This window comes from Pantherophis guttatus, chromosome 2 (assembly GCF_059756535.1).
Source record: "Pantherophis guttatus breed Tessera chromosome 2, ASM5975653v1, whole genome shotgun sequence".
Classification (NCBI taxonomy): domain Eukaryota; kingdom Metazoa; phylum Chordata; class Lepidosauria; order Squamata; family Colubridae; genus Pantherophis; species Pantherophis guttatus.
In genome coordinates, this window is record NC_142064.1 from 204,429,344 (window position 1) to 204,454,955 (window position 25,612).

Genomic DNA, 25,612 nt, shown 5'->3' on the forward strand with positions numbered 1-25,612 from the left:
TGGGCAAAGCCACCAAGCATGGAAAAAAATACCCTGAGCTTGTTTACATTTCCAACAAACAGGATTTACATTGGGGTACATTTTCGCTAGCCTCGAAGGAGCCAGATACCATCTGTACCACATCTTATAATGATTCTCCTTATATGCTACCGATTTTGTCATACTGTAATTGTTTTCCCATACCCTTTCCCATTCTTCTAATTGTATGTTGTGCCCGATGTTCCTTGCCCATGCTATCATCTGTCCTTTAACAGTTCTTCTGCCAAATCGAATTCTAATAAGAATTTGTAAATTTTTGAAATTAGTTTTCCTTCTTTGGATTCTAATAATTTATCTAATCTGTTTGGTTTTGGATCTATTCCTCCCTCCTCTTGGTCTTTTCTGTATCTTATTTTTATTTGTGAGTAGGGCCACCAGTCTATTAATATTCCTTGTTCATTGAGTTCTTCCCTCGTTTTCAATATTCCTTGTGAATCTAATATTTCTCTGTATTTTAACAGTTTTTGTTTTACTAATATATTGGGATGGGTTATTGCTTCTATCGTTGATAACCAGCTGGGAACTTTCATATAATGTTTGCTTTTTATCTCTTGCCATATGTCAATTAGTGATTTCCTAATAATATGGTTATTAAAATGTTTGTATATTTTATTTCTGGGACTCCATAAAAAGGCATGCCATCTCTTCATTAAATCGTGACCTTCTAAATTTAATAATCTTTGATTTTCCAGGGTTACCCATTCTCTAATCCAGCGGTTCTCAACCTGGGGGTCGCGACCCCTTTGGGGGTCGAACGGCCATTTCCCAGGGGTCGCCAAAGCCCTCTCTCGCCCCCCCCATGCCTTCACTCACCCTCACCCTTTGCTGGATCGCCCGGTCGCCGTTCGTTTACCCCGCCCACTCCCAATCTACTGCTGCCTCCGGAGTCCCAGCTAATGGCTAGAGGGGAAAAAAACTTTAAATTCTTGCTGCGGGGCTTCAAAGAGCCGCCCTACTCTCAGCTGTTTTGCGGAGGGCTCTGTTGCTAGCTAGCTGCAAAGAGGTAAATTCCTGGAGCAGATTTTTTCCGCCCTAGCTATGCTGAGAAAGGGAAATTGAAAGTAAGCAGGGTCTTGGCTGCAACGTGACAAAATGAGGCAGAGAGATTTCTTTTTCCTCACCAAAAAAGGTAGGTGCAAACTGCAAACAATGGGAAATTTAGGGCAAGAGGAGGTTCAAGATTTTAAAACACAGAAGAAAAAAAGCTCTATTTAACTAGGGAATTGTAATAATTGAGATACTATTAATTGTATATTGTGTTGAAAGCAGAAATGGTTAAGTTGTGGTTTGGAGGAATATATGGGGGAAATTATTTGGTTATTATTATTGGTAAATATAATTAATTGATTTGTAAGAAATTGGATTGCATGGAAATAATTGGAATATTCATGTTCATATTGATTAATATACAAAAAAGGTAGCTATATAACTAATTGATTTATATTAAAATGTTGAATTTGTATTAAACAACTGTATTACATAATTAACCAATGTGAGGATGGATATAAAAATAGATGACAATGGGAAGGGGTATAATATAGAATAGAAGGGAAAAATTGAATTTGATTAAGATTAGAGATGAGGATGAAGGGTAATATTGGTTTTTTAAAAAATAGATGAGGAATAAATATGGTAAAAAGGAAATATAAAAATTGTAAATTTAATTGAAATGACTAAATACTGTGTTGGAAGAAATATCCTTCTGGGTTCTGCTCCAAGTGGGGAAAAAGACACTGGAAACATGGAGACTGCTTGGAAAGATGGTTTAATGGTGGACAGGATCACATGGCTTGATGGGGCCCATTGTGTTAGTTTCTGTTGCTATTGTGTTGCAAATGTCCTTTGACAAAGGATTGACTTTCTGCCTCTGGCCCATTAACAAAGGGCAGGAAGGTGGGAGTTGCTTTGTCTGTAAAATATGCTTCTCCATTTCTCATCCAGGTAGGGAAATATAATATTCTGCCTTTTTAATATTTCCCAAAATATTTCATTCTTCTAGGAAAGGGGTGGATGCTAACCTCCTACAACTGTTTAAATTTGTGAACCGGCCAAATACTCTGTTCAAAGAAAATACGTTGTATGTTTGTATGTGTGTTTCTAATTATTGCTATTTATTGCTATTTGTTCTCTTTTATTCTTTAAAGATTAACAATTCATTCTTTATCTTAATATCTTAATATTTGTTTGGGGTTGGCTTTCTTCCCTTTCATCTTTTTTATTGTACAGCAATCTTTCTCCTCAAACCTACCACCTTTGTCTTTTCTTTCTTTCTTACTTTCTCTCCCCACCCCTCTTCTTCTTCTCCCTACTTCCTCTTTCTCCTTCTCCTCCTCTCTTCCTCCCTCTCTTACCTTCACTCCTATTCTAATTTCCCTTCCCTTCCTTCATCCCTCTCTATTGCTGTATCCTTTTATGCATATGGACTACTCAGAGGGCTGAAAAAGTTATTTTTGACTGGTCCTCGCACTTTTGACCAGTCCTCGAACTTACGACTGTCCTCACATTTTACGTTTTTGCCCTATCTTATACCATGTTGAAGAGAAGCAGTTGTGAAATGAGTGACATGGTTGTTAAGAATGCTGCACAGGCATAAATGTGAGGATGGTCATAAGTGTGAGGACCAGTCAAAAGTGCGAGGACCTGTCAGAAATGACTTTTTTCAGCCCTCTGAGTAGTCCCTATACATATAGCCATGGCCACCCGGTCACATGACCTCCAAGCCACACCCACAAAATAAGCCACGCCCACAGAACCGGTAGTAAAAAAATTTAGAACCCACCCCTGGTTGGGGGTCACCACAACATGAGGAACTGTATTAAAGGGTCGCGGCATTAGGAAGGTTGAGAACCACTGTTCTAGCACTTTATTGTAATCTTTTTCCCTCTCTTTTTTCCATTTTGCATTATAGGCTATCGTCAAGCCTCTTACATACGCCTTAGTCATGTCCCATAAATTTTGTAGGGAGGTGTGCTGTTTTGTGTTTTCCTTATAGAACAATTCTAATTCCTTCTCTATATACTCCTTAAATTCCTTTTCTTTCAAAAGCTGTATATTCATTGTCCATTTACTTTTTTTTCTCCACCGTCCCTTCCATGTTAACATTATTGGGTTATGATCAGCCCATTTATTAGACAATATTTCTATTGATTCTATTTCTGACATCAACGTATTTGTAACCCATGCCATGTCTAACCTGGACCAGGACCTATGTGGGTTTGAATAGTATGTAAAATTTTTAACTTCCGGGTTATAAAATCTCCAGCTGTCTACCATATTTAACTCTTCTACCAAGTCTTTAAATGTTCTAGGCAATACATTTTTCTTACTTTTATTTCTCTGGCCACTTTTATAATCTTTTCTTACGTCCATAATCGCATTAAAGTCACCGATCAAACATACATTTTCCATTTTCTGTTCTATTATTTTCTCATGCACATTTTTATAAAATTCTGATTGTCGGCTGTTTGGAGCATATATAACCACCAATAAAATGTTTTTATCGTTGACCTTCAGCTCTATCATCACTGTTCTCCCTATCGTGTCTACATATTTTAAATTCCTTCTTTCACATATACTACAACCCCTCTTTTTTTCTCCTCCGCCAATGCTGCATATGCTTTGCCTAGCTTCTTATATTGTACATACTTTTCGTTTTGTTTTCTTATGTGTACCTCCTGGAGGCACACAATATCTATTTTTTGTTTCACAATTTTTCTTAAAATTTGGTGTCTTTTAGATGGTGAATTGAGACCGTTTACATTCAAAGATAGAATTTTTAGGTCTTGTTCCATTTCTTAGTGGTTTTTCTGTTGTTTCTTTTTTATTTCTTCCTGTTCCTTTTTTCCCCTCCTTGTTTGTACTCCTTCTTCCTCTTGAATCTCTCCTTCCTCCTTTTTCTCCTTCCTTTGGCACTCTTTCACACTCTCGTCTGTTTTCCTATGGTGTTCCGTCCCAACTCCTCTTTACTATTACTTGTTGTTTCATTACCCATCACTTGATCATGTAATTCCCTTGCTTTGCTTTGTGTGTCCACCCTTATTTTCTTTCCCTGCCATGTTACCAGCATCCCTTCTAGTGTTATCCATCTAAAAGGTATATATCTCTTGTTTAGTAATGTGGCTAAGAATCAATAATCTTTCCGCATCTCTCTTACTCTTTTAGGGATTTGTTTCAAGGTAATTATTTCTTTATTCCTGTAAAACATGGGATCATCCTTTATTATTTTATATACAATGTCTCTGACTTTCCTTCTCACAAATCGTATATGTACCTCCCGGGGTAATTTGTTTTGTCGAGTGTAATTTGTATGGACTCTGTATACTTCGTCCAATTCGTTTATTATTTCGTCCTTCTCTCTTTGGAGGGCATCTGCTATCATCTCCACCATTACTAACGTTAGATCCTCCTCTCTGTCTTCAGCCACATTTTGGAAACGTAAATAGAATGCAGCTCTTTCCATCTCTAATTGTGCTACAGTGTTTTCTAATTCTTTATTTAGTCCCATCATTTTTAAGTCTAAAGATTTAAGTCTGTTTTCTTTTCTATGGCTATTATCCTTTGGTCGTTTTTTGTTATAATTTCCTGTATCGAATCCATCTTTTCATCTATCTTCTGGATATCACTTTTTATCTCTCTCTTGACCTCATCCATGTCCTTCCTGGTTTCTTCATGGTTCCTAGTCATGTAGTCCTGCATTTTAACCATGGTCCCTTGTATTGTCATGAGTGTGGCCTGCATTGTTGGCATACTTAATACGGTCGGCTGCTTCTCTGATGAAAACATTCCCTCTAAGGTCCTCTGGGTCACTGGGGAGGCTGACGGTCCAACTAGTACTGATGCGGTTTTCTTCCCTGATTTCAGCGTCGTTGTGGTGGTACTAGTCATCTCCTTAAGTATTCTGTATTGTTCCACCAATATCTTATCCACCTTCTCCCAAATCACCATCCAAATTCTATATAGCTTCTTTCTTTCCCTACTTTCCTTCCTTCCTTCTTTTTTTTTTTTTTATCCTCCAACTATATTGGGCTACCTAACTCCTAACTTAATTTCCACTTTTCCTTTTCATATATTCAATTCATTAGTACTTTTACAGTTTCTCCAAAATCAACACTCCTACCTATTAATCAATCAATTAATCTATTATTCAGTCAATCAATTAAATAGTCCATTACCCTTAAATACTTAATTACTACTATATAAATACTAAACTTAAAATGACAAAATAAGTACTTAAATAATCCGTACTTAATTATAGAACAGTTAGTAATAATTGCTATAATTAATTATATAAATGAAATTTTGCAATTATAAATAATTCTAAAAGATATTCTAAAGGATATTTATCGGTTATTTATAAGTTCTATATAAAATATGTACTGTTGATATTTCTGTAACGTTTCAATTAATAATTTACTACAAAGTGAATAGGAATAAATATAAAAGGAGTAACAAGTTCCAGTAGATGTATGTTTATGTCCAAAGGAAGAGGGAAAAAAGAAATAATAATATATTATCAAGAGTTCTATATGTCCAAATTATTATATATTTTTATAAAAGTTTCTGATATATCTTCACTGTAGCCTTTTTTTCCGTTTCTGATTTCCTTTCTGGCTTAGAATGATTCAATATGGCGATCTGCAATCTGCACAATCACACGTAAGCGTTTCTTACTTTGCAAAACAACCTCTTTCTTTCCGTTGGGGCAGCTAAAAAGCGGATGAATGTAGTGTCCAATTTCTTTCGGCGGTGACGTAGGGTCGTGGCGGCACCGGAAAAGAAGTGCTCTGTTCCCAGTGCCGAATTTCTAAGTTTTTGGAGCCCTTTCGGGCGAAGATCAGTCCTGAAGGGATCGGCAGTAAGGAGGGGAATCTTCGGAGGAGGCGAGGAGAAGTGCGATCTCCCACCACACCAAGAAGGACCCTCATTCCGAACTTAGAAGAAGCTGGCCGGTGCGGCTGACTCAGAGGCCCGACGCCCCGAGAGAGACCCAACGGGAAGCAGAAGAGTGAGTACGGTGCAAAGACTGGCGGTGTGAGCAGACTGAGAACAATTTAAAATATTTTTATTTCGGTGGAAACCGAAGAGGAGAAGATGATTTCAGCGGGCAAGAGAAAACTCAGAATTTAAATGGGCGGCAAACGACGAGGAGAGTAAAACGGAAGAGGACGAACTTTAGACCAGACGCAAAAATTAAAGAACTGAAACGCTAATATATTAAAAATAGAACGTGGAGAGAGGTTTGTTTGAATAGCTGGATCGAGGACCTAGTTAACTTCTTTTCTGCAAATTAACATGGGGAAATGATGCCACATGGACCAGTTCATTGAGCTTTTCTGTTTGTTAACCATCGAACTTGTAATGCCCAGTTTCAATAAAACAAAGAGCATTTTAATGAAAGCTAAATAGAATCATATTGCAAAATAAAATGAAAAAAAATAATAAAGCACATTTTAAAACCGGTCATGATTGTTAAAGATGTAATGATCCTTCAATTTGACTAATTCTGCCTGGATAAATATCTAATGCATTTAACTTGATAGGGCAATCAATTCTTAAATGCCAAACAAGTAGATTTTTTTCTGAAATCTTGCCAAGAAAACCACAGGGCTTTGTCTAGGGCTTAGGCAGTCATCAAAAGTCAATGCTGACTTGAAGGCACACATATACGCAAGGAGAGCCAGTTTGGTGTAGTGATTAAGGCATCAGGCTAGAAATCAGGAGAAAGAAATAAAGCACATTCTTAAACTGCTGATTTTTGTTAAAGATGTAATTATTCAGCCTGACTAATTCTGCCTGGATAAATGTCTAATACATAATAGCACAATCAACTCTTAAAATGCCTAATCAGCTCTATCAGCAAGGCTATATTTGTAGAGTGAAAGATTTGAGGTCTCGAATTTCCTCTGCCAGAAACCCTCATATACACCCCTGATTCTGTCTTAGCGTAGCTGCTTGGTAGTTACTGTTGCTGACACTTACTGGTATCTTCCAGAATTATCTGTTTACCTGATATTGTTTTTTACAACTCCCAACACTGTTGTATCAGATTCCAATGTCTTTATGGATAAGTAAAAGAACAAGCAGTTGAGTAGCAATGAAATAAGTTCAGTAGAGTCACCTCCAGAACTTGTAATATTAAATGTATGACTAGGGAAATGAGCCACCTTCTTTTGGAGATAGGCCAGTGTTTCAAGAGGTAAATAAATGTTAATGTTTATTTTTAAAAGGAAAAGAGGAAAGCTAAACATTAATTGTTAATTTAAAGTATGTATTTGGAAAGCATTTAGTGATGAGTGAATTTAAAACTGAAAATATGAAATTAGAGAGGGTAGCTTAGAAGTATCTCCCATAGGAAAATACTGTAAGGGGGTTAAACAGACAACAAAAGCAAAAATCATAAAGAGACCTAAAAAGAAATTAAATCAAGTACAATAAGAAAAAGCTAATAATTTCTCTAGAGAATATATCACCTTTGGAACAGATGTTACCTTTATTTCAATTTAAGCCTCAACTGAGGAGACGAGTAAATCCCACTGACTTCCAGTCTATGAGAGAATGGGAGAGGCGGGGATTCTGTCTATGAAGATATAGATTAGAGATGCTTACAAATGTTGGGGAGGATATATATATTGGGAATTTCTGAGTTCTGCCAGCTGTCAAGGGAACATTCACAGCAGAAACAGATCTTCCTTCTTAGTCAAGACAGTGTATGTGTGTTTTGTTGCTGACTGAAAATTTGCTCCATGTTTTCCCAATTTTGCTTTCACAGGGATTTGGCAATGTGGGTTTTCACTCAATGCGATACCTGCAGCGATCTGGAGCATGCTGTATATGCGTTGAAGAAGTAGATGGTGCCATCTATAACACCGATGGAATTGATTCCAATGAACTACAACACTACAAACAAGTATGTTGAATACAAGTAACTCAACTTAAAACAGTCCATTTAGTGACCGTTCAAAGTTACAATGGCACTGAAAAAAGTGACTTACGACCAATGCAGCCTCCCTATGGTCACATGATCAAAATTCAGATGCTTCACATATATGATGGTTGCAGTGTCCTGGAATCATGTGATCAGCTTTTGTGACCTTCTGACAAGCAAAGTCAATGGGAAATCCAGATTCATTTAACAGCCATGTCATTAACTTCCCAAATGCAATGATTCATTTAACAACTATAGCAAGAAAGGTCATAAAATGGGCCAAACTCACTTAACAAATGTTTCACTTAGCAACATAAATTTTGATCTCACTTGTTGTCATAACTTGGGGACTACCTGTACATGAGGGTACTGGTGAGTTTTTTCTCTAAAAATAATCCAATGCAGATAGGCCCTAGCCTGTTTCAGGTACAGATGAACCATTAAATAGTGGTGAAAAATATATTTCCCTGGTTTTTCTCTCTTGGCTTGGCTAACTGAAGTTTTTATTCCAGGAACATGGCACCATTGTTGGTTTTCCAAAGGCTAAGAAACTTGAGGGCAGTGCCCTTGAGGTACCTTGTGATATCCTTATTCCAGCTGCTATGGAGAAACAGCTTACAAAGGCAAACGCTCATCATGTCCAAGCAAAGGTATTGTTTAGAGACAGTTGTTTTTAGTCTCATAAACCATTAATCTTGTTTCTAGTAAGAAAAAAAAATCTGAGGCCTGGTTAGATGATAAAAAAATGTACAGGTAATCCTCAATTTATGACAATTGAGCCCAAAATTTCTGTTGCCAAGTGAAACATTTGTTAAGTCAGTTTTACCCCATTATACAACCTTTCTTGCCACAGTTATTAAGCAAATCACTGCAGTTATTAAATTAGTAACAAGGTTGCTAAGTGAATCTGATATCCCCCATTGAGTGAGAAGGTCGCAAAAAAAGTTTATGACACTGCAACTGTCATAAATATGAGTCAGTTGCCAAGTGTCTGAATTTTGATCATGTGACCATGAGGATGCTTCAATGATTGTAAGTGCGACAAATAGTCATAAGTCACTTTTTTCAGTGCCATTGTAACTAAGTTGTCATTAAATGAATTGTTGTAAATCGAGGACTACTTTATTGAGGTCCTACCTGATAGCTCAGTGAAGAGGACAACTCCAATATGCAGTGACTATGAAAAATAGTAAGTTCCCTATTACATATCAGTAAGAAAGTATCCTAAAATAAAACTAATTTAGTTACCCTCAGGGAAATATTTGCTGTCTGTGTATTGAGCACCATGTATTCTTCTGGTTGCTGCATTTTTAAAAGGATATGTAGGTAGCCTTCGACTTACAACCACAAACATTGCAAGGGAGAAGATGATTTCAAGTTCTCTTTCTTCTCACAGTGTTTGAGTGTATCCCACCCAAGGTTACCCAGCCAGCATTCATAGCTAGGGCCAGGCTCAAACTCACAATGTCTGGCCTTCTAATCTGGTGCATTAGCAAATAGACCAAACTGGCTCTGTATTTTGTGTGTGTGTGTGTAACCCTCTTCTCCCCTCCTTTAAAACATTGGAAGGAGTGGCTCTTTTGGGGGCCTTTCCATTGTAATTGTAAATTATGATGATCATTAAGCAAAACTTTCGTTCAATGAACCCAAAACTTACATTACGAATTGAACCAGTCATTAACCAATAATATGGGTCATTAAGTGAATGGAATCCCAGTGGAGGGGTGCTTTGAGGGTAGGAGTGTGTGAGTTGGACAGGGTGCTGCAATGCAATACAAACAGTAGGAGGCTGGAAAAGAAGCTATAGCCTGGCTGGAATGGGAAGTTTCAGGCATACCAGTCCAGATTTCAAGTTCTCCTTCTTGCAGTGTATAACACATATATGTATGTGTGAGTGCATATGCACAACTCCCACCTCATATAGGAAATGACCTGGCTGAACCCAAGGGCTGGGATCAAACACATCAATTTGGAGTCGCTACACCCCTGTAAGAGACCTAAGTTCAGCCCCCTTTGAAGTCCATTGACTCTTATCTGGCGTCAATTTGCCTTAACAGTTAGTAGATCAGATTCGTGTGTATAGGTTGCATGGAATAAACTCTTAAGTGCTTTTCAGCTCTATCTTGACTCCTGATTTCCTGTGCCTGATACTCACCTTCTTTAAAGCCCAATGCTTTAGAGACGAAGGAGACATCTTTTGAAAATGTACAAACACACAGAGGCACCTCAAACATTGCAAGAAAGAAACTTGGAATTCTCCTTTCTTCTTGCAATGTTTGAGACATGTGTGTGCACGTGTGTTTGTGTGACTCCTTCCTCTTCTTCGTTAAAGCTCTTCCCCACCACCATGTGGACTCCAGTGGATTGTTTTTCTTTTTCTAATTGATAGCCCCTTGTACAGTAGGCCAAAATCCCTGGTAACTGCAGACAGGTAGGATTGGTGCCCCGAGTGGGGCGGAGGGTTGGGGGGGGCTAAACCCAAACCTGGCAATGGGGGATGGGCAAAGGCTGGGGTAAGCACTGCTGCAATAGGGAAAGCCATCAGTGGGAGGAAAGCCACTGGCAGGGATGGTTCAGTTGCTGTTTCATTGTAGCCACTGGTGCCCGCTTCCAGGATGGAGCCATGCAGCCAGGGACACTGAGGTGGGGCGACCTACCATCCTTCCCTAACATAAGGGATACCTGTTATTCCAGATATCTTCCAAAGATAAGTGAATGGGGATATGGAAGAGGGTATGTGCCTGGTGGGATGGGAAGTAGGTACAAGACCTGTGGCTTTAAGTTTGTGGGGGAATGAGGGGAAGATAGGTGGGGTAGGGTGCTGCAGCGTTCCTGCAGTTAATTGTGAAGGTGAATGATTGCACAGATGCGGCAGTGGCAATAACTTCAAAACCAGATCATAAATAGCTTTTGGGAAGCTCTGTTGTAACTCGAACAGTTGCTAAGTGACCTGTCATAAATTGAGGATTGTGTTTAAGTCTTGTAAAAATGCATGAGGTAACTCATGGTTGTGAGTTGCATGATGAGAGAAAATTAGAATGTTACAGACATGAGGGGTCTCTAATTTTAATCCTGAGCTACAAATATTCTTCTTTAATGTAACATTTTAGCTTACAAAAAAAAGTAAATGAAGAAAGATATCAAAGTGTGTAAAATCACTCATGACCAAGAAAAAATAGACAGAGACATTTTTCTCAACTCAAAATATTATAAAGTAGAATCAGCCAACCAAGCTAATTGGCAGAAGATTTAAATAAGACAAAGGACTACTTCATATCACATATAATTAAAGTTTGCATTTTAGGTATGATAATTCTGCTTTATTCTTTTATCTTTTCATGCCTCACAGATTATTGCTGAAGGTGCTAATGGCCCTACAACTCCAGATGCTCATGACATCTTTTTGCAGAGAAAAATCCTTGTACTTCCGGTATGTCTGCAGACCTGATGGCTCCATTAATGCCCATGCTCTGCTATTTGGGCCTCTAGCTTATAGGCTGCTATTGGGCATTCTCCACCTTGTAGCACCTTGAAAAACTGGATAACCCTTTTGGAATGCAATTAAACATGACTGAATTTTGCAATACATTGAAAATATCCAAAGCAATCTAACAAAAATTGAATACACAAGTCAACTTGCATTTTTTTTGTATGGATTTTTTAATGTTACCTCTTTGTATATTAATTCCTAATTTTGAATTTGGTAGCAAAATGAGGTTAAGATATAAATATATGGCTTTATTTTATTATATTTATTTTTGTGTTGTATTTCTATATAAATTAGCCTGAATATGAATTATAAAATTAAAACCATGTCCATAATGTCATAAATCTTGTCCTGTGGGATATAAATATTTGCAGTCCATTGGACTGAAATAAAGAATACATGTATTTAAATCCTCTAGTGTCGGGACTAAGGTGATACACTGTGCTGCTCCTTTTATTACTATAGTTCTGAATACTTTCTTTAAATAAATGAATTTCTGAATTAGCCTTTGATGGAAGTTTTATCCTCTAGTCCTAACTGGATTATTAGTAACAGCGTTTCTCAGAGAGATTTTTAGTGAAAAAAATATGTAAAAAGTCAGATGTTATATAAACTTACCAAACCTTTCCCTGGGACTCAACAGTAATTCGCTAATGTTGAGGTTGTCTTAAGTTCATTACTGAGTTTCACCATAGCTGGCCTAATACAGGAGTAAGTATAATCCTCACTGTGCAATAAGGTAAATAGTGAAGTCTCCCAAGGATACGAATTGGAAGTAGGCATGCATCAAGAACCAGCAACTTATGGAATCTGTTCCTCTTAGGCATGAAAATTAAATAGGAAGAGTGTTTTGCTTTGCAGCAAACTTCCCTCTACCCCGCCCTCCATAAATAAGTCAATTATTCAAGTAGGACTCTTATAAATGATAAGAAAGACACTGGTGCTGTATTTGGGGTCCCAAGTTTTGTGTTCAAAAAGAATCTCTAGTTGAGATGAACAGCATAATGTCCATGTTCATAGACAGTACAAATTATTTAGAGCAGAGAAATCTCAAACAAATTGTTTTTCAATCTCGGGGACAGATGGGAAAATAGCAGAGGTGACTACAGAGGCACATTTACATTGATGTAATATGTGAAGGTGTGATGACTAACCAAGAAAGTGTTCTTGGGATCCTATGAAAGAGTTCATTGAAAACTTTGGCTGCAATGGTTGTTTAATAAGGGGGAAAAAAGATCAAATGCATCTATTTAAAGTGGAGGTGGAGATAGAATAGCACAATCCCCTTGCTATGCTGTGGGCAAGACGTATTCATTGTATTGCCGTAAAATGTCGTCATGCTGTATTTGACCAGACAGTACTAAACTACATGTTTTTGGGGCTTTCCATAATTCATTTGACCTAAAATATTTTTAGTTGGTCAATCCAGGAAGTAATTTCTGTCCTAAGGACCAGTGTACATTCAGAAGTTTACAGAACTTGAAACCTACCATATGGTACAAGTATGAATAAAACAAGAAATCTGTGACTGGTGTTTGGCCACTCAGTGACATTTGGCATTAGGTTGTTTTTTTCTCTGACTATGATTCTTATAGTTTGTGATATTACACTATTTCCTTTGCCTCCTATTGTTTTTTCTGCCCCCCCCCTTTTAAAAACCATCTAGTGATAATGTAATAAATTGTTTACTTAGAGACTGAATGGCTGACTTCCTAATATTATGATAACCTCAAATTGTTCAGTACCTTGAATCACTGTTGCTAATATAAGAAGGGAAGGGGCAAATGGCTAGGCTTCTGAAGTCTGTATTATCATTCATCCACAGTACAGGAAATAAATTTCTGTGCTGCAGTAAAGTTGGCTATTCTCTATCTTCCGGATTGCGAGATAATCAATGTGTTGCAATACAGGTGCCTGAGCTCATTTTCATTGTCAGTAACTGGAAATCAAGCAATAATGTGTTTGTTATTTTTAAATTTTTGTGTTGCATTTTTATATGAATGTGTAACATATTCCCAGAGTTCTCTTACAGAGAATTCATCAAGTGACTGAAACTATTTGTTTCTTTGTGGCAGGATTTATACATAAATGCAGGTGGTGTGATAGTTTCCTTTTTTGAATGGCTGAAGAATCTCAACCATGTCAGCTATGGGCGTCTTACTTTCAAATATGAGCGTGATTCTAACTATCATCTGCTGATGTCAGTGCAACAAAGTCTGGAGAGAAAATTTGGGAAAAGCGGTGGAAGTATCCCTATTATACCCACCTCAGAATTCCAAGCTAGAATAGCAGTAAGTTATTTATTTAACTCCCCCTCCTCTTCCCTTCCCTTCTCTTCCCTTCCCTTTTGGAACATTATCTTAAATGAAAAACACCTAGGGCACTATATTTTTCATGAAGACACATGGGGAATTTCATTCTTCACAACTTTCACCAAAAAGGAAATGTTAGAGACTGGATGGTGGTTCTCTAAAACGTATAGATCCAAGAATGAAAGGAACCAACATCTCTTTCTGGTAATAAGGGCATTGAATCTTCACATATGGAACCATTCCCCATCTCCTGGATCCAGTGCATAAACTCACTCTCCATCCCACCCCACCCTATTCCAGTTATCCAAAGAAGCCAGAAGAGGCAAGAATGCAACTTGCAGGTGGATGACAGCCTAGAAAGCCTTTATCCACTTTCTTAACAGGCATAAAAGAAGGCCTAATTACCACAGTCAACTGGGCAGCCCTTGCCCAAGATAGCATTACCTAGAAAAGGGGTTCCCCAACTGTCTGTCTGCAGCATGCCATCAACAGGGTCATGCAAACAAGTGAAGCCCCATCCATTGGATGCAGGCAGCACACAAAACTGTGCCCCTCTGGTCCACAGAAAAACCTTTCCACGGAAGTGGTCCCTGGTGCCTGAAAGGTTGGGGGCCACTGATCTAGAAGAAGGTCTCTGAAACAGCCTGCTAATGCAATAAGAAAGAGGTTTCTGTTAAGTCTCAGGTTGCAAGTCAGCACCCATGGACTGATTTTGTTCTCATATCAATGACCTGAGATAGGCTGGTAGCAATACACTGTATGTATTTTACAACCCACAGTTCCAAATCCATTCAGTCCATTACATTTGCAAAACAAAAGTGAGAAATAATTAGATTAATTAAAATAGAATGATATACTGTATTTTTCTTAATTTTATATTTTTTTAAAGGGTGCCTCAGAGAAGGATATTGTTCACTCTGGACTAGCTTTCACCATGGAATGTTCAGCCATGGTAGGCGTTTCTGAGTTGTATTTATCTATCACTGTCTTTAAAAAAATCATTTTGTTTTTCATACAGTTGACTTTTTACTTTATGCTTGTGTATCTGTAATATCCATTGTTGCATTACTGCAATAGATGTTATTGCAGTGGTACCACTTTTATTCAATAATTACTTTTTAGGTTTTGGTTTCAGACCAGAATACTAGGTCCACATTGCTTATATTTATATGTTATTTTCTAGCAAATCATGAGTATAGCCACAAAGTATAATCTAGGCTTGGATCAGAGAACAGCTGCCTATATTTGTGCCATTGAAAAGATCTTTAAGACTTACATCGAAGCAAGATTCATTTACTGAAGCTATCCACTGCTGGCCTTCAACCTACTGGTTAAAAAATACAAACAACAAAAAAGTATGTATTACTTTAGAAGATAAGGAACCTCTAAGCAAGAAAGTTGGACCAAGATGTTGCTGTTATGTTATAGAACATTTTTCTCTTTCAATTTTAATTTTTAATTTAATTCAATTTATATGCCGCCCCTCTCCGAAGACTCAGGGCGGCTCACAATACATTTAAAATCCTAATAAAAAACATTTAAAAATTAAAAACATTAAAACTCATTCATACCATTCATGGCCGGATCTCGCCAGATCGCAAGAGCGAGATCAACGGCCCCAGGCCTGCCGGAAAAGCCAGGTCTTCACCGCTTTTCAGAAGGCCAATAGGGTGGGGATGGTCCGGACCTCAGGAGGTAACTGGTTCCAGAGAGCTGGGGCAGCCACAGAGAAGGCCCTCCCCCGTGGGCCCGCCAGCCAGCATTGTTTAGCTGACGGGACCTGGAGAAGATCAACTCCGTGGGATCTTACCGGTCGCTGGGAGCTATGCGGTAGAAGGCGGGCTCTTGTTTTTATCCTATTCCTTCCTTTCATTTTCACAGACTTTCTGAGATATAATTATTAATTTTTTTCCTGAGTTTTAGTTTCGATCTATAGGTAGATGCTTTGTTGTTGTGCAACTTTATGTTACTGCTATTTCACTTGTCCCGAATTCTTACTCTATTTTGGTCTATGCGATACCACTTTTCTATCTTGTGACCTCCTCAGTAGATGAGATTAAGAATTAATGCTTCATTTTTTAAAGTTGTCAACTTGGATTCTGAATCTGGCAAAGTTTATTCCTTGCAATAAACCTTCTTATTTATTTTTATTTTAAATATCATACATATAATCAGTATTTATATCCTTGATGTTCTGTGCTGCATTTTCATTGTAGTTTGTTTCTCATATACAGTATATTCCCAAGATCTTGCAACTTAAATTGCCGCTTGTATCTTCAAAGGATTATTATCATTGCATTGTTGAATAACACTGATGAAATATAGTATAGTAGTAAGGAAATGTGATGGCAAATGTCTATCCAAATCTCTGGATAACGTTCTGTTAATATTAGTCTTTCCAGTCACATTTCTGAATAGATGTATGGCTGTGGCAGAACTAATGAAAAAAGGAGTTCTGCTTTAGATATCTGGGCAAACACTTTTATGTAATTGTACTCTGTTCAGAAGCAGCAGCAGCAGCAGGATCTCTTTATTCATGGAACAGTTAAGAAAGCTGATTCACAATGTTATAGTAGGCTATAACATACTCTGATAAACCTGGTAAGTTACTTTTGTATGCACATTTGCCTATTTTTCTAAGCAACTGCAGAAATTACTTTTTATATTACTAGTAAATTTTCAGGATTTGGCAAAAATCAAGGCAGCCATGTGCTCTATAATTGTGACTCAATGGGCAACATTCACAAAAACAAGTAATCTGTTTCAAACACAGATCTTTTGCCCCTAGACAGATTGACTTTTAAAAATTAAATAAATAAATTTGATAGACAGACAGACAGACACGGTAAATAGATAGATAGAAATAGATGAATATTAATAATAAAGTAGATGTAAGTTTGGAAACAATTGCATTGTGAGTCATTATTTCTTTTGGTTTAAGAATGAGAAGGTTATTATTTCTAGAAAGCATATGAAAGTTTTAATAAATTTAAAAAGATTACTATCTAATTAACATTTTCATAGATAAATTTAATGGGCAGAGTTGTAATATGTAAAAAGTATGCCAAGCATTTGAAGTATTTCCATTCCTTAAGGGTTGTAGATTTAGTCACACCATGTTTTAGCACTTGACTAATCACATCCCAGTTGTAAATGTTATCAGCAGGAATCCCATAGGTCATATCCGATTAGGTCTAAGTACCTTATAGGCACTTAGGTGTCTCCCACCTGGCTCGTAATTTGTTTGTGCATTGACATCTGCAGTGGTAGTCTTTGGTCATAAAAAGTTCAGTGTCATATAAAGGGTTTTGCCACCAGAGGGCAGGGTTGACATTAAGTAGGAGGGAAAAGGAAAGGCTGGGAATAAGAAAGGAAAAAAGACATGATAACCATAAAAGAGAAGCCTAAGAAAGGGACAATCCTTTGTGACAAGAGGGTTGAAGGGGAAAAACCCCTGTAAATTTAACCTTTCATTATCACTATATACAGTACAACTGGTGTCTGTCTTGGTAGAAATTGTTTTTCATCTCGTTCAGGTTGATTTGGCTGCAGTAAGGCATGTTATATATTCAAGTCAAGTCCTAGGCTTTCCTATGAGTGCATTGAGTTCCAAAGGGAATTACATTTGAAGGCAACTTTGATACCAAAAAGCATAAAAGATTCACAATGCTATATTCTCTTGGAAAAGAATTGTTGGTTCTTTGACAGTAGAAATGATTATATAAATGTTCCAGGAAATATATTGTGGACCTAAGTTGGACAGACTTTATTTTTTTCTAAAATTAATTCAATTTGGTGGTGTCTGCAGTTGCACAATATGTTTAAATAATTCTGACAAGCATCAGCAGCTTTAGACTGTTAACTTGTATCAGGTTTTTGTATATGTTACACAAATCTTTAAGCTTTTGAGCAAAAAAATTTTTTGAGAAAAAATAATAGTTTATTGAAAAATAAGCCATGTAATGACATGTATGCTTCTCCATCTTTCACAATTATTAAAAAATTATGACCTATTATCATAGCCTTTAAAGTTAGGCTTTAATCACATGGCAAAAGTCAATGAATCAGCATTGTAAGTGATTCAGTGTTGGATAGTATGCTACTATCTTATATGCTGGGAACACTTTAAAGAGGCTGTTGAATTCCTCATTAATGGGGCAAAAATTTCTGTTATTGCTGCCAGATCTGGGCTACAAAAAACTAGATGACAACCCGATGATGGTGATGATATTATTATTATTATTATTATTATTATTATTATTATTATTATTTAATCTTTAGTAAGATTCACAGCCTTTGAGGCTGGTTAATAGCTCAGCAGCTTGAGTCCTAACCAAGGACCTAGGAACTGTTAAGGTATCGTCGGAGGATGTAAGCTGTTCCAAGTAAGGTGGTTTTTTGTAGAGTCAAAATGTTCAAGTCTGGTAAATTTAGAATTTCTAAATAGTGAGGTAGCCCTTTGGGATCCAAGGGCTCCAATTACAATCGGGACAATACACAATTTCTTTTTCCACAGTCGCTCAACTTCAATTTGCAAGTCCCGGTACTTTATGATTTTTTCTTGCTGCTTATCTTCAATCCGTGCATCACCAGGTATTGCAATGTCAATGAACCATACTTTTTTCTTTTCAACTATTGTTATGTCAGGTGTGTTGTGAACCAAGTGCCTGTCAGTCTGAATCCTAAAGTCCCACAAGATCTTGAGTTTCTCATTCTTTAAAACTTTCTCAACCTGATGTTCCCAGTGGTTTTTGCTGTGCTCAAATCCAAACTTCTGGCACAATTTCCAGTGAATGATCTTAACAACGCAGTCATGGCGTTGTAGGTAGTCAGTTTGTGAAATTTTGCTGCATCCACTGATCAGGTGGTCAACTGTCTCATTTTTCTCATTGCAGAGGCGGCATCTGCTGTTGGTGGTAACATGTTGAATTTTTGCCTTCATGTAGTTTGTGTCTAGAGCTTGTTCTTGAGCTGCCAAAATAAAGCTTTCTGGTTTTTTTTTTTTTCAGAAACAGAAATTTTTTATCAGAAAATTTTTCAGAAATATTATTATTATTATTATTATTATTATTATTATTATTATTATTATTATTGACTGAGGTTTCTTCCTCTAGTTTAAGAGGAATCTTCTCTAGAATCATTTCAGTTGCTATGTATTAGCTGCTTTGAATAGTGGCTTGAAAGATGATTTATTTAAACAACAAAGGTGCTTCAAGACTAATGGAACATGGATCAACATGTTGTGTGTTTGTATGTATGATTTCTGTTACTTGCAGGCTTTGAATTGGGTTTAGGTCAGCTCATGAGAATAAGCAAAAAAGATATTCATGCCAACTATCTTTACCTGTTCTACATGTACATAGCTCTTGTGTTTGTGTTTTCCTTGTGATAGCTATTCATTGAAAGCACTCATAGTTTTTGGAAGCAAGCAGGAGAGGTGAAATTCAATTCATGTGAGAAGAAGTAACAGCCCAGACATGGTGGCCATGGAACTGAAGTGTTTCAAATCGATCCTGGCTTAACTGATTCACTGCAAGTCTGCCTGGGAATATACTTTTACACTATTGGGACTGTGTTTTTACCTTATCAGGATTGCCAATACCTTCCTTAAATCCACATGATTTTCATTCAGCTATATGGGATGTAACATATATGGAATATCCAGAGTTGGTTTTGAACATGGACACATGCATTTGTCTAGTAAAACTATAGCTCTGCTGCTCCCATTTGGTAGATTGTGCTTCTTCCCATCATTTATAGACTATGGACGCTGTGCTGAGGCATGTTGGGGTTAAATTTCAGGCTTCCTGCTGGCTTCCAACAACTGATTTTGGTTGTTGGAAGCCAGCAGGAAGCCTGAAATTTAACCCCAACATGCCTCAGCACAGCGTCCATAGTTTCCCCATTAGCAGCCACTTGCAACTTCCAGGTGGCTCACAAGCAGGCTGGCAGGCAAGTAAATGGATGGGTGATGGCCAATGAGAGACAACATGTGCACTAGGGCTAGGGGATGGTACAGAGGGGGTGCAAACAGCCCCGAAGCAAGAAGCCCTAGAGATGCAGTACTTTCTCTGCATGGCCAGGATAGAGAGCCTAGGAGAAGGAAGGCAGGTGAAGATGACAAAAGATTAGCTTGGGGGTGGGGAGGCATGCAGTCTGCCTCAATTTTTTATCACATGAATAAGGGATGCTGTAATAGTCATAAATTCAAGGATCAGTCATTACATTCAATGGATGTAAATTGTGAATTTTTAAAATTTTATTCAGAATTATATAATAAGCCAAATGGTGTATTGAATGAGGATATACGAGGCCTTTTAAACTAAAATTAATTTGCCACATTTAAATTACACAAAACCAGCTTTTATTTGCTTCACTATCTGAGGTAGAGAGTAAACAAATGTTTTTTGAAATGTCAACTTGTAAAAAAACAGGTTTAGATGGCTTCCCTATCAAGTGGTATAAAACATTCATAGATCTTCTGGTGCCAAAATGACAGATATTTGATAAGGGAATTTTATCACCAGTGTTTAAACAGATTTATATTATAGTTACACCAAAAGCAGGTAAAAATCACACAACTTCCCTCTGGAACATCTTTCCTCCAATGTGAGGCTGGCTCCAACCTTTCTGACCTTTCATAAGGGCCTAGAGACTTGGCTCTGCCAGTTAACTTGGGAACCCAATGGGAGAACATCACAGTGGAGGTGGTTGATTGTTTAACAACAGATCCCCCCCCCATCAATCCTGTCCCCACCCTCCCCATCTGTAATTGGATCATAGCATTTGCAGATATTAATTGGTGTGTTTGTGTATCTTTTGTTATTATAAACTGCCCAGAATTACCTTGTGGTAAAATGGGCAGCCAATTAGGAAAAAGGAAGGAAGAAAGACCACAGCATTTGTTTTCTAACTACTGCAAAAAAGATAATAAAATTGGACACAGTTGTGATGACCCACTTATTAACTAGCATAACTTCTGAGCTCAATTATGGTCATAAGTCGAGGACTATAGATGTAGACTTATTAGACATGTATAAGGAAATATGGGACTCATACAAAATACAGTAGTTTTAAAAAAGATGTATAAATATATTAGAAATATATACATACATGACTAATATTTGCATTAAATAAGTATATATAGAATTGTAACATAAACATATTTTTCTATCATTTTTTCCACTTTTTGTTAAAGCACTTTCCATGTTTTGTTTTCTCTTTTTGATAGTTTATGTACTCCATCATTATCTTTATCTTTTGCTCTTTTTCTGTCATTAATTATAAATAAATAAATAAATATCAATCAAAAGTCCAGTTTTTCAGCAGTCGTAACTTTGAACTGTCATTGAATGAATAGACATTGAGGAGTATCTGTGAAGACCACTCTAGGTAGCTTCAGCAACAGGCCAGGGATGATATGGAGCAGCAGACTGAGTGGGATATCATGGGGATTTGTCCTTCAAAAATAGTGTCTTCATGCTGCAGCAAGCAGGATGTGAGAGGTATTTTCAGAGAGATAAGTGAGGCAAAAGATAATACATGCATAATGATGTAGTCATGCAAATGCCAAAACTTATGTACCTGCATGCAACATCTTCAATTACCTATTGGTGGTGTAGAATTTTGCAAGAGTACGCCTGGAACAAAGACCAGGCTACATTACACTGAAGCATTAATTCACTTATTGAAGCATTGGAAGCAAAGACAAGCCAAAAGAGGATGAGGTTAAAGCTTCAGCTAATTAGCATTCCTTGGGCTTCTAATGTTATTGTGGTTGAGTTGAGTTTTAGTTGCCCTAGGAAATTGCTGTTTTGTAATTGCTTTATTATTTTCAGGAAGATGCATTTGGGTTAGGTGGCTTTTAGTCTGGACCTCTAAATTCTCTTTCAGTTGCATTCATGCTATTTATTGATGCACGTTCATTATATTTGTGTTATTATGGTTTCCTGCAGATGTCATTAACTAATTATGACAATTGAATTGAGTGCATGAACATAAGGTAACGGTAAAGGTTCCCCTCGCACATATGTGCTAGTCATCCCCAACTTTAGGGAGCAGTGCTCATCTCCGTTTCAAAGCCGAAGAGCCAGCGCTGTCTGAAGATGTCTCTATGGTCATGTGGCCGGCATGACTAAACGCCAAGGCGCATGGAACGCTGTTACCTTCCCACCAAATGTGGTCCCTATTTTTCTACTTGCGTGGGACAAGTAACGGGAGCTCACCCCGTTACGCAGCACTAGGGATTCGAAACGCTGAACTGCTGTCCTTTCGATCGACAAGCTCAGCATTTTAGCTACAGAGCCATCGCGTCCCTTGCACATAGTATAGCAGTGGTTAAATGTCAAACAGTCCAGAGCAATGAGTTGTTCTTAGCTTATCTGTACTAATTATATGTCCCATGTCATCTGAAAACAAATTAATGACTAACACATTATCTATCTATCTATCTATCTATCTATCTATCTATCTATCTATCTATCTATTTTTCCATTATCTATCTACCTAATTTATATGTTGGTCATCTTACTGTGCAAGGTAACACTCAGTGGCTTAAACATAATAAAACATATGGAAGTAAAAACAAATATAAATATAAAAATGATTGAAGTTACAAGAGATCAAAACAAACTTAAAAACCATGGGTCTGGAGCAGAGAGGTGGTGGCGGTTTCTCTGTTACTACACTAGCCATCTCCAGCCAACAGTTCCTCCTTCAGGGCCCCTATGTATGCCAGCCAGCATACATAGCCAAGTTTTAAGGCATTTCCTGAAGGCAAGAACGGTGGGGACAGACCTTACTTCTTCCATCAAGATGTAATGGTGAAGGCATTTCAGTGTCTTCAGTATTGATGATACATATTGACAATCCCGAAGCTCAGTGTTCTAAGTCATGTTATGATTTGTTGTTCCAGATTGTCAACCGCCAAGCGTATGCAGCAAAATACCAGCACTTTCTTTCAGACAGCATTGTGATTTTTTTTCTTCACCTGCTATAGGATAAAAAATAGCTGTCATGGTCTCCCTTGTTGAGATCACTGACTTGGTATTAGAATAGAACAAGATATCTTACATACTGTGCTTCTAAATGCATGTCTGCTATCATGCTTTGCTTCTGTGTAACTATTCATCTTACATCCATCTTACAACTTACAGCCATTTGCTTAACAACATTCAATGGTATAATGGCACTGAAAAAAGTGACTTATGTGGTCCTCACACTTACAACCATCACAACATCCCCTGTGATCACCTGATCAAAAGTCTGGTGCTTGGCAACCAGCATGTACTTATGATGGTTGCAGTGTCCCAGGGTCACATTATTGCCATTTGGGACCTTCCCAACAAGCAAGTTTCCAACAAGCAAAGTTAATGGAGGAAACCAGATTCACTGAATGAATGCATGATTCACTTGAGAACCACAGTGATTTGCTTAATGACCATGGCAAAAAATGTAGTAAAATCAAGCATGACTAACCACCTTGTTAGTGATGGAAATTCTGGTTCCAATTGTGGTTGTAAGTCAAGGACTAACTATAAGTGATTTTAATCTTCAGTTTTAAATTAGAAAACTGATGCCAAAGTGTTGGACCTCTCATGCAATGGGGAAAGTCTGTTTAACATTAATAAATGACACCCTAAATTAAATGAGGAAACTGAGGACTCGTGTTAAAAGAATGAGCTTTTATCATTCTCTTTAGGAGTTTGATAACAACTGTTGTCCTGCTCACTGCTAAATTGCAGCTCCCATTCTTCGTATGTCCAGTTATGAACACAGTTTTGGAGGCCATAACTCAGATTTGAAATCATCACTGATTTGTGCAGAAAGGCTGTGGGTCTAGCACCTTTGACTTCAGAATGCCTAATACAGACAATCCTTTGTTCAGCAACTGTTCACAGTTACGATGTTGCTGAAAAAGTAACTTTGCTTACTTAGCAAATTCGTATATAGCCACCCAAAGTAAAAAGTTACTTTGGATGGCTTACAAGGAAAATAATAATTAAAACCATATCACTATAAAAATCAGACATAAACTACAAAAATTTAAAAATAACAATGTAAAGGAACCCAAAAATGGCAAGAGGACAACCATTATTTAGCTTCAGTGAATCAGTTTGCAGGCTCGCCATGTGATTCTTAGGTTAATGGAAAAACCATGTTGTCAAGGCTTTCCGGATGGCTAACGGGTGGACTAATCTCATCTCGGGGGAATTTCCAGATGGCAGAAACTATAATAGAAAAGGCACATCTCCTGGGTTCTGTCAGATGGAACCTCCTTGAGACAGGACTGGGAGCATGCCTCTCTATTGCACCTGATGGGGCATGTAGATGTAACCAGGAAGAGACAGTCCCTCAGATAATTTGGTCCCATGCCATGAGCTTTAAAGGTCAAAATCAGCACCTTGAATAGCATCTAGGAGCAAACTAGTAACCAATGCAGTTTGCAAAACAGAGATGTAACTTGTGCCATTCGAGAGGCACACATAACTGTCTGAGCAACTGCATTCTGCACCAGCTGAAGCTCCTGGATGCTCTTCAAAATCAATCCAAAGTAGAGTGCATTGCAACAATCCAGTAAACTTTATGATCAGTCCTTGCATTTATGATCTTTGCAGGTCTGTAAAGCAAAGAAAAGCTGAAGAATAGTCATAAGTACAATTACAGTTTCACTTAGCAACTGCTTTGCTTAACAACCCAGCGCTGGCCTCAGTCGTGGTTGCTAAATAAGGACTGGCTGTATATTCCCATTTGGGAACCACTTCACTTTTTTCCACATCAGTCATGATGATAAAATTATGGGTGATGTTGATAATCTTTGGTGAATAATGTTCTCCTCCAGACCAATTCTCTATCATTCACTACCATTTTTCATAAAAGCATATATTCTGCATGGGAGCAACTGAGTCTTTTCCACAGATGAAGACCAATGTTTTTTACTTCCACTTCACTCAAAGTGGAGCTTAAGGCCAATTCAGGCTTTGAGAAATCGAAGTTTCATTTGATAGTTTTGTATAGTAGTCATGACAACTTTATTTACATATACTCATGTGATGGTTGGAAATATCTGCAATTCAGAGTAGGATCTGAGGCTTCTCAGTTTAATAAGTGCATGTATATAGTCATCCGTTGCCTCTTTTCTGTTAATGCAGCTCTAAAATCCTTTTTCCTTTTAATGGTTAAAGACATGCAAACATTGGGGACAAGGAAACAAAAAAATTTTTTTTTACTTCTCTAGCTATTCCTCTTTTAAGATTTTCATTTTATTTATATATTGATTAATATTAAGTTCCAATTTGCTGAGGGCAGGGGTGAAATCCAAAAATTTTCCCTACCGGTTCTGTGGGAGTGGCTTGGTGGGCGTGGCAGGGGAAGGATACTGCAAAATCTCCATTCCCACCCTACTCTAGGGCCAGCCAGAGGTGGTATTTGCCGGTTCTCCAAACTACTCAAAATTTCCGCTACCGGTTTCTCCAGAACCTGTTAGAACCTGTTGGATTTCACCCCTGGCTGAGGGGTAACTTTTACAATACTAATTATTTAGTTAATACTGTTGGTTTTGCAACCTTTGGAATTATTGTAAACTAATACCAGGTTTATCACTGAGGCATCACCCTCGCAGTTTATTTAGTCTCCTACCTGCCTCTTCAAATTAGAACTTTGTTACATGTGCCATTTTGCTGCCACAAATTCCCCATCTCATCCATTATATCAATACTTTTATTGATAGAACATAATTTTTTCACTTCTTTTGTTTTCTTTGCTGTGTGTTTTGGTCTGTTACAAATTGCAAGAAAATAGGTTCTAATAGGTCACATTCTGAATGAATAAAATGAATTATTTTTCTTGTTG

General features: G+C 37.6%; 1 protein-coding gene across 8 annotated transcripts in view; it reads left to right on the forward strand.

The window, feature by feature from the left end:
- LOC117680171 (glutamate dehydrogenase, mitochondrial-like) overlaps positions 1–25,612 on the forward strand; it is a 49,860-nt gene that overhangs the window by 16,811 nt on the left and 7,437 nt on the right. For 3 of the 8 annotated variants that reach the window (XM_087887560.1, XM_034442750.3, XM_087887559.1), the window contains 6 exons: positions 7,808–7,945; positions 8,476–8,613; positions 11,313–11,393; positions 13,526–13,741; positions 14,652–14,714; positions 14,946–15,314. In XM_087887560.1, the coding sequence (XP_087743686.1) occupies positions 7,808–7,945; positions 8,476–8,613; positions 11,313–11,393; positions 13,526–13,741; positions 14,652–14,714; positions 14,946–15,062 (753 nt within the window). In that variant the 3' untranslated portion in view covers positions 15,063–15,314. Of the gene's footprint in view, positions 1–7,807; positions 7,946–8,475; positions 8,614–11,312; positions 11,394–13,525; positions 13,742–14,651; positions 14,715–14,945; positions 15,315–25,612 lie in introns of those variants that run through there. The other 5 variants (XM_087887558.1, XM_087887557.1, XM_087887561.1 and 2 more) reach the window with 2 other exon arrangements.